At 47.2% G+C, this 9,377-nt stretch overlaps 1 protein-coding gene across 1 annotated transcript; it reads right to left on the bottom strand.

The window, feature by feature from the left end:
* Window positions 1-208: 208 nt before the first annotated feature.
* Window positions 209-5,676, bottom strand: LOC120865357 (mannose-binding protein A-like). Its single transcript, XM_040242590.1, has 5 exons — window positions 5,513-5,676; window positions 2,681-2,870; window positions 2,178-2,294; window positions 1,233-1,307; window positions 209-604 (listed from the first exon to the last, which is right to left on the bottom strand). The coding sequence occupies exons 2-5, from the start codon at window positions 2,859-2,861 to the stop codon at window positions 231-233; spliced, it is 747 nt and encodes a 248-aa protein (XP_040098524.1). The 5' UTR covers window positions 2,862-2,870; window positions 5,513-5,676; the 3' UTR covers window positions 209-230.
* Window positions 5,677-9,377: the final 3,701 nt, after the last annotated feature.

Raw genomic sequence — 9,377 nt, 5'->3', positions numbered from 1 at the left:
TGGACCAGAAACCCTCATGCCCCACTGTCAGCCTCTTTTCACTTCCTTCTCCGGCAATCCAATACACCCCTTCACTTTCCTCCCATCCCCAAGAAAGAATGAGTCAACACTGGATGTGGGAAAATAAACACAGAATTCTTTTCCAGAGCAGCAGAGAGCTCAGCAGGGAGTCACTGCAGGGGGTGGGGCGGGGGTGGGGGGGGGGGCTGTGTGCAGAGGAACTTGCCTCTTCAGGCTGGAAATTCACAGATGGCCAAGAAGGAGGAAGAACAGGAGATGTCATTCCAGAGCCCGTCTGGTAAGAGGAGCACACAGTCCTCCCCCGAGCCATGGTTATTGGGCTCATTCTTCTTCCAGTTGCTGTAGCCTAGCCTTCCTCCAGTTACATACATAAACTGCCCTTCGGTCACCTCATCTGTAATGCCCAGGAAGGCGGTGTCGGGGGCCATGTCCTGGATGGCTTTGTTCTCCTCTGCATTCTTGGGTGTGGCCACGGCAGCCCCGAGTGCAGTGCACAGAGCCTTCACTCTGGAAAAAGGCATCTTTTCACCATTGGTCACGTACAGCTTCTTCCCAGACTTTTTGCCCAAGGAGAAGGTTTGCACTGAAATCACAAAGGGTAGGTGGGGTTGATTTGGCTTAGAGCCCAGCCCTGGACAGATGAAAAAGCCCTTCTCTGGGAATCTGGGATTGAGCCCCATTCTTCACCACCTCTGGTGAGATCCTGGTAAGAAAGTGAAGGCAAGCCCCTGGCAGCAAGCCAGGGATCTCCTGGGATAGCCCACCCTTAGGACAAATATCTGGAAAAATTGTCCCTGTACTGCTGAATCTAGGGAAACATGCTAGAGCCCCACTGCCAGGTGTGGGCACCAGGGTGAGAAAGAGGCGTGGATACCCATCTGAGACCCATGGGTGCTGAGGAAGGAGCAAAGATCCCAGAGTCAGCAGACCCCCACTCCATCCTCCTCCATCTTCCTAACTGTATGCTGGTGAATTAATTATCCATACTTCTTGGACCTATTTTTTTCTCACCTGTCAATAAAATGGGTGTAATACATAGGGATGGCAAGAGGATTGAATGAAATCATATTATTAAGAAAATGACAACCAACCTAGCCCTGATATATAATAAATGGTCATACATGTAAGTTCTTTTCCACTCTTCCCCAAAACTTAGAGTTTGCTGGAGATAAAAGAATCCAGAACACATTGGTGACAGAAAATAAGCTTACACTTTTTGACATGATCCAGTTCTGATTGCAGGTTCCTTATCTGTCCCTCCAAGCTAGCTAGCTTAGCCTCGGCAACTGTAAAGCAATAGGGAGAGGATATTTATTGAGAAGAGGACCTTAAATTGGAAAGCAGAGTATTTTGAAAATACATGTATGTATTAGTGTAGTAAAAAGTATTCCAGAAAAATTAAAAAATAAAAAGAAGCAAAAGGAAAATAAAATGTATTCCTGCCTTCCCAAGTATACTTAGTAACTATTGTAAGCCATAACTCTGGAAATAATAATAATAGTAGTAGCAATAATACTTCCATAAACTATAGCTCTGGGTCCTTTTCTTCATATATTTCTAAATGTTATAATTATTCATAAGAAAGCCCCAACAAATTATTCTCCTTTTTGAAAAATTTTCCTAATCCTATTTTAACTTCTTATTGTATGCAGACTCTTGCATACATTTATTATTTTGATAGGCCAGTAGATAAATATTAGTAAGAGGTCATCATTTTGGTTCTGTTGTTACTGAATTTATTTTACTCTGAACTAAGTTGCTATGATGTCCCCCATTATCCAGGCATTCTATGAGGCCAGCACTTTTCATGCCACTCTTGTGACAACAGACATAAAGTAAGAGCAGAGAAGACCCGTCTCCATCCTTGCAGCCTGCAACCACGCGCTGGACTGCTGCAGCTGAAGAAAGGCCAGGGCACACAGCCTACAGCGGCCTGCTCAGGGAGCAGCTGGCGGACTTTGGGAGTCTGTACCCAGGCAGCTGTGGAAATCCCCTCAGGCCCCGAGGAGCTGAGAGGAACAAGAGTGCTGGGTCAGGAAGCAGAGCTGAGCATCTTCCAGTGGGGCAGCAGGAGACGGGGCACCTTCCACCTGGCCTGGAGTTCCCAAGGCCTGCGTCCCCTCAGCCCCTACTACATGCTGGGGTGAGCTCCTTACCCGAGCTAGCGCCACGATCTCCTTTGTAGCCCCTGGGTCCTGGAAGCCCTGGATTCCCTATATTTCCTGGAGGCCCCATTTTCCCTGGAGGGCCCTGGGAGCCTCTGAGCCCTTGCCCTGTTGGAAGATGAAGGAAATATGAAGAAGTAGCTGTCACTCATTCTCTTTCTCCAAAAGCTCGATAGTTGATTGACCCCAAGAAACCACCACTCAACTTGTGGTGACTCAAGGAAGAAAGATCCTCCTGCATCCCGGGGATGGCCTGTCCTAAGGCAGCTCCCTGAGCAAACAAGACACCCCTTCTCTAAGGACAACCACATACCGCCAATTCCAGGGTGGCAGTGAGGGATCCTGGAGAGCCAAAGAAGCATCTTTAGAGAATGCCCTTTCACAGGCATGCACCATAATGAAAGATGAGCCTCCTCCTGTCTCTACGCTAGACCCCTTAGAGAGTACGCTCTCCTACTGGGGCAAAGGTTTAAGAAGACTGGCCTGTCATCTACCTGGTTCTCCCTTTTCTCCCTTGGGTCCATCTCGCCCATCTCTTCCTGGGGTGCCGTTAGTGACTGGGATGGCACAGGCCACCACTGGACAGGTCTTCTGAGTATCCTCAACGGCTTTTGCATTTGAGAAGGACACTGTCATCACACACAGGAGGACAGGAAGTGATGAAAACAGGGACATGATCCTTACCTTAGAATGAAGAGAGTTGAGGAAAATAGTTTCATCTTATTTTGTTTAGCCAACATTTGCCACCACCTCTGCAAAGAGGAACTAGAAAGCCTCTTGATGAGGGTGAAAAGGGAGAGTGGGAAAACCTGGCTTAAAACTCAACATTCAAAAAACTAAGATCATAGCATCTGGTCCTATTATTTCATGGCAAATAGAAGGGGAAAAATTAGAAGCAGTGACCGATTTTATTTTCTTGGGCTCCAAAATCACTGTTGACGGTGACTGCAACCATCAAATTAAAAGACACTTGCTCCTTGGAAGGAAAGTTATGACAAACCTAGACAGCATATTGAAAAGCCAAGACATCACTTTGCTTAAAAAGGTCCATATAGTCAAAGCTATGTTTTTCCCAGTAGTCATGTATGGATGTGAGAGTTGGACCATAAAGAAGGTTGAGTGCTGAAGAATTGATGCTTTCGAATTGCAGTGCTGGAGAAGACTCTTGAGAGTTCCTTGGACTTCAATGGGATCCCAAAGGAAATCAACCCTGAATATTTATTGGAAGGACTGATGCTGAAGTTCCAATTCTTTGGCCATCTGATGCGAAGAACCAACTCATTGGAAAAGACCCTGATGCTGGGAAAGAGTGAAGGCAGGAGGAGAAGAAGGTGGCAAAATATGAGATGGTTGGATGGCAGCACTGACTCAATGGACATGAGTTTGAGCAGGCTCCGGGAGACAGTGAAGGACAGGGAAGTCTGGCATGCTGCAGTCCACGGGGCCGCAAAGAGCTGGACACAACTCTTGGAGCTACTGAACAACAACTGATGTGTTGGGCCCTGTGCTCAGGGCAGCTGACATAGGGAAATATCACAACTCTTGGCTCCGAGTTACTCCTAAGCTACTAGGAAAACTACTACTAGGATAAGTAAACTGTATTAGAGTTTAATTCAGTTCAGTTCAGTTCAGTCGCTCAGTCATGTCCGACTCTTTGCGACCCCATGAATTGCAGCACACCAGGCCTCCCTGTCCATCACCAACTCCCAGAGTTCACTCAGACTCACGTCCATCGAGTCCGTGATGCCATCCAGCCATCTCATCCTCTGTCGTCTCCTTCTCCTCCTGCCCCCAATCCCTCCCAGAATCTGAGTCTTTTCCAATGAGTCAACTCTTCGCATGAGGTGGCCAGAGTACTGGAGTTTCAGCTTTAGCATCAGTCCTTCCAAAGAAATCCCAGGGCTGATCTTCTTCAGAAAGGACTGGTTGGATCTCCTTGCTAACACAAATTTAGATGCAAGAGTAATCTAATAGGAGCCCATTTTCCCTGGGGCTCTTTTGCCCTGTGAGTTCAAGGCCTGGTAGTTCAGGCAGCATTAAAGCATGAGAGCCCGTGGGATCTGCACATGATACACAGGCCCTGTTCCTTTTAGAACAGCTGATGGCCCAGCAAAGAGAGCTCATTGCTGGCATGAGCTTTGGCTGCTCTCTTAACTCCCTTTCTTGAAGGTCTACATAGCCTAAATTTCCCTCTTCCATCCCCCCCCATGGACCCTAAAGCTAGACTCAAAACTGTTGCAGGTGACGCAAGGTCCTACAAGGCCCATTGCTTGATGGCACCTGTTTTTACAACATCCATTCTCTCATTTCACATAAAAATCTGTTTCACACCCCAGGGTCCCAACCACCCTCAGAACCACAGCTATTTCCCAACAGCCTGTCAATCATCTTGTTTAATAGAGTCTCTGTTTTGTGACAGGCACTTGCTGGGACTTGGGACCCAGATTGCCCTGAGGTATGGAACCTTATTCTGACCCTGAGAATGGAGGCTTCTTGGTCATTGATCCCAGCCAACTGAGACTTAGATTTACCTCCTTCCCTTCATTTGAATTTTCCACGGAGAGGCCATTTGTCCAGCCAGAACCCAGGCTTCTAAAATTTCTGTTCACTCTGGGCCCAGTGGGGTTAGCTCATGTTCCTCCTCCTGGCAGGATTCTCTGCAAGCTTCCCGGATGCCTCTCTGGCTCTGCACCCCATCCAGCCATCAGATCCCCACCCTGTCTTTGCCTGAGCTGGCCCCCTCCCAGGAAGCCTTTGGAGCCCAGCCGCTGTGGGCCCCCCGCCCCTCTGCTTATCTCTGGCCTCTAACCCCAGTGTCCCTGGAGCTGCTTCATACTGCTGCATCTGTCCTTGCCTCCCCTGGCCTGTCAGCTCTCTTAACCCTTTCTTTTCTCCAAGACTCAGTGAGAAGCAATGAGTTGGAAGGGAAATGTCTTTCTTTTTTAGGATTTTGAATTTGGGAATTAATTGATCTCGTTTTTGGCTGTACCACACAGCATGTGGAATCCTAGCTCCTGGACCAGAGATGGAACCACTGGTGGGTAACCCCTGGACTGCTGGGGAAGTCCAGGAAGGGAGTTTTCTTGATCAGATCTTCACCTTTCTCCTTTCTTTACCTCCCCTGATTATGCTACAGACCAAAGCCAGAGCTAAACATGTTGCTAGCATATACAGCCCACTTCCATCCTTCCATTTGGCTGAAAAGACTACCTTTAGTTTGCAGATGGTCAACTAGATCCAGGAAGGGCACAAGGCCCCAGGTCAGAGAGAGACAGAGGCCCTCAGGGAAACTGATGACCCCACCATAGCCCCTGCCTGGAACTCACCAGGATCAAGTCAAATGGCCAGACTCTTGGCCCAGGCCTCCACTTCTGTCCTCCACAAATGACCTACTAGGGCCTCCTCAGAGCACAGAGGCTGTGGCCGGGAAGCTGGTCCTCCAGCCTGGGCCTTTGGCGGATGCCTCAGCAACGTCAGCCCCAACTAGTCTAGTGAGCAGAGACAGTGGTGGACTGGCCTTCAACCCCAGATTAATGAACAACCATCCTTAGAACTGCCATATCCTGGGCAGTTCTCCAACGCTGCTGGTGTGTTCTCCACCTTAGCACTGGGCAGCTCTCTACTGCAGCACCCCAGATACCTCCTACTGCTCCCTCCCACACATCCATCTCTACCACTCAGCTATCTGACCATCTAGAATCACAGATTCTCAGACCATGGATCAGAATCACAGAGGACAGTTCTTTCCCAATATTTATTTCTGGAAGAGACATGCATACACACCCTACCAAACAAACACATGCTCATGCACACACATACACACACAGGCAGGCACACACACACACACACATGAGTACACACCTCTGTATCAGTTGTTCTGCCTAGTTCACCCCCTTCATCCATATTTAGTTTACTGGGGTTAGGAGGGAAGGAGTTAAAGACCTACAAAATGAAGTCACCTCATCCCTTTCTTCTCATTCAGAACATCCCTTATCTGTACTCTCTGGGTGCATCACAGGCCTAGGCACAAGGAGAGGAAGTGTCTGTAAATAACTCAAATTCGGAGTTGAACATGGGCATTTGTGCTAGGTGATCTAGCTAAGAACACTTCTCTCCATCTTTGCACAATTACTTGTCATTCAGATTTCAGCTTAAGTGATATCACTGGGAAAAGCCCTATCACAAAATTATAGTTCTCTGTTTTAATTATCTGCTTCTAGTCCATCTCTATGTAAAATTGTCTTATTTCTTTGGTTGCCATATGTATTGACCAGCCCACTCCTTTCGAACAGGAAGTTCATCAGAACAGGGATCTTACATCCCCACCTAGAAGAGGGCCTGGAACAGAATCAGTGCTCAATAAACATTATGAAACAAAAGAATCCTCCAGCACCGTGTCCTCAAAGAGGCTCTCTTGACTTCCCTCCACCTAGAGCTGATATCTGTGCTCTCTTTTCTAGGGCAGGAGCTGCCTTTGATTCACCTCCTTGTCTCCAGGGTGTAACTCAGGGCTGGGCACACAGCGAGGATCCATTGACAGAGCGAGGAGAGAAGCAGAGACCCTGAGCAGGGCAGACACCAGATCAGTCCATGGCTCCTCCACGCCTGGGTTTCCAGGAGCATCCAGTTCTTATCTCCAGAGCCTGATCAAATGGCCTTTTTCAAGTCCCTGATGCAACTTTGAATTCCTGCCTTCCCCTAAACTTACACCCACTCTTTGAAACACTTATTCTAACAACTAAAGCGACTCTAGAGGTTTGCTTTGTCCCGGGGGGTGGGGCCACTTCCCGTTGACCTTACTGCATGACTGGTGATTTGGCTCCTCAAGGGTCATTGGCCCTTGTGTACTCTAGTCACCGCACCCTGTTCAGCAAGCCTCCCAGATTCCCGTCATCAAGGAGCCTGCCAGGCACTGAGAGGAGCCCACTGTAGAGAAGATCGCCGCCTCCCGCCAACACGCCAGGATCATGTTTCCTGAAGCCATTGACATAATGCTGAAGGGCCCTTAGGCTCAGAGGACAAAGAGCACTCACACCTTACAGCAAATGAGCAGGCCTCCCAGAAAGGGGGAAATCTGAAACTGAGAGAGTTACATACAGCTAGGACAGGATATTGGAAAAGGCAGTGGCACCCCACTCCAGCACTCTTGCCTGGAGAATCCCACGGACGGAGGACCCTGGTGGGCTGCAGTCCATGGGGTCACTAAGAGTTGGACACAACTGAGCGACTTCACTTTCACTTTTCACTCTCATGCACTGGAGAAGGAAATGGCAACCCACTCCAGTGTTCTTGCCAGGAGAATCCCAGGGACAGGGGAGCCTGGTGGGCTGCCGTTTATGGGGTTGCACAGAGTCGGACATGACTGACGTGACTTAGCAGCAGCATAGAGCTATTAATAAAATTTCAAAAACCTTGTTCTCTGGAAAATCAAATATATTTGGCAGATAGGTCCACAGTGGCTTGAATGATTGCTCCTGGTTTCTCATGTCTCCTTTTCACAGAAATACATAGCCATGCCCTTTACCGTGGTACTTTGCAGCACTTCCCACTAGAGTGTGTGGAGTAAACACCCTAACCCCTTTGGTATTTGACTTGGCTGTGTGAACATGAGCAGACACTCAGGGAACAGCAGCTTTAAATGTGAGAAGAATATCTCCCTAGTAGCCACTAATATCAGGATAATTAAATGATGTGGAGAAAATAGGAAACCCGCGAGGAAGCTTGAAGTAAAAAATAGTTATTAAAATCTAGTCATGCATCAATGGTTAATAGCCCAGTCCCTGGACTCTGACTTCCTGTATTTACAGCCCACTTCTGCCATGAACTGGCTGCATGATCTTTGGAAAATCATTTTAACCTATATGTGCCTCAGTATTCATTTTTAAAGACTCTGGTGCTGGGAATGATTTGAAAGCGGGAGGAAAAGGAGATGACAGAGGATGAGATGGTTGGATGGGATTGCTGACTCGATGGACATGAGTTTAAGTAAGCTCCGGGAGTTCATGATGGACAGGGAAGCCTGGCGTACTGCAGTTCATGGGGTTACAAAGAGTTGGACACAACTGAGTGACTGAACTGATTCATTTTTAAACTGGGTATAATGAAAGCATCTACATATTAGGGTTAATGAGGATTATATGAGTTAGTACAAGTATAATATATGGCATGTAGTAAGTGCTATGAGAATATGAGCCATTAGAGTTGGACTGTGAAGAAAGCTGAGCGCCAAAGAATTGATGCTTTTGAACTGCGGTGCTGGAGAAGACTCTTGAGAGTCCCTTGGACTGCAAGGAGATCCAACCAGTCCATTCTGAAGGAGATCAGCCCTGGGATTTCTTTGGAAGGAATGATGCTAAAGCTGAAACTCCAGTACTTTGGCTACCTCATGCAAAGACCTGACTCATTGGAAAAGACTCTGATGCTGGGAGGGATTGGGCGCAGGAGGAGAAGGGGACGACAGAGGATGAGATGGCTGGATGGCATCACTGACTCGACGGATGTGAGTCTGAGTGAACTCTGGGAGTTGGTGATGGACAGGGAGGCCTGGTGTGCTGCGATTCATGGGGTCACAAAGAGTCGGACACGACTGAGCAACTGAACTGAACTGAACTGAAAGTGCTATAAGAATATGAGCCATTCGACCAAGTTGAGTATATTCCAGGAATGCAATTGTTCAACATTAAGAAATGCATCCATGTAACTCACAAATTTTATAACAAGTTCAAGAATCTTAATAATCTTATAGATATGTACAATCTTGAAGCCTTGAAGCTCACTCTTTTCCTCAAACTAATATACAGTCTCATAATTTTTTACATATATTTTTCTTTAGAATGCAAACTTTCTGGGGTTGATTTAAAATATACTCCAAATGATTATTGCCCCTAGCTTTGTCATTAAAATCTGTTTAATTTCTGATTCACCACCACCCTGGCCATAGAGTGGTAGGTTCTTAAAATGAAAGGTAGGCAGTAACTTTTTGTCTTATTTTTTTTGCATGTGTGGGTGGTAGAGAGAATGATGGTGCCCAATGTGCTTCCAGGATGGAACCAGGTGGCCCCTATCACCCAACAAAGAAAATTTAACCTGAGATTGCACTTCCCACTTTTCAGGTAAGTGGGGGTTCAGAGCCAGATTTAACTTGATTTCTAAAAATACAGAAATGTTTCTTGAAACCAAAGCAGTGGAAAC

This window comes from Oryx dammah, unplaced genomic scaffold (assembly GCF_014754425.2).
Source record: "Oryx dammah isolate SB20612 unplaced genomic scaffold, SCBI_Odam_1.1 HiC_scaffold_6, whole genome shotgun sequence".
In the NCBI taxonomy this organism is placed as follows: domain Eukaryota; kingdom Metazoa; phylum Chordata; class Mammalia; order Artiodactyla; family Bovidae; genus Oryx; species Oryx dammah.
The sequence above is the reverse complement of the archived record's forward strand: the minus strand, read 5'-3'. Positions and strand labels throughout refer to the sequence as shown.

Bases quoted from the DNA above. Each gene is read 5' to 3' on its own strand.
- LOC120865357 (XM_040242590.1), bottom strand. From the start codon at position 2,861: ATGTCCCTGTTTTCATCACTTCCTGTCCTCCTGTGTGTGATGACAGTG. The intron at 1,308-2,177 runs GTAAGGAGCTCA...ATTGCTTTACAG, and splicing joins AGATCGTGGCGCTAGCTCGG to TTGCCGAGGCTAAGCTAGCT. The intron at 605-1,232 runs GTAAGCTTATTT...TTGTGATTTCAG, and splicing joins ACTGGATCATGTCAAAAAGT to TGCAAACCTTCTCCTTGGGC.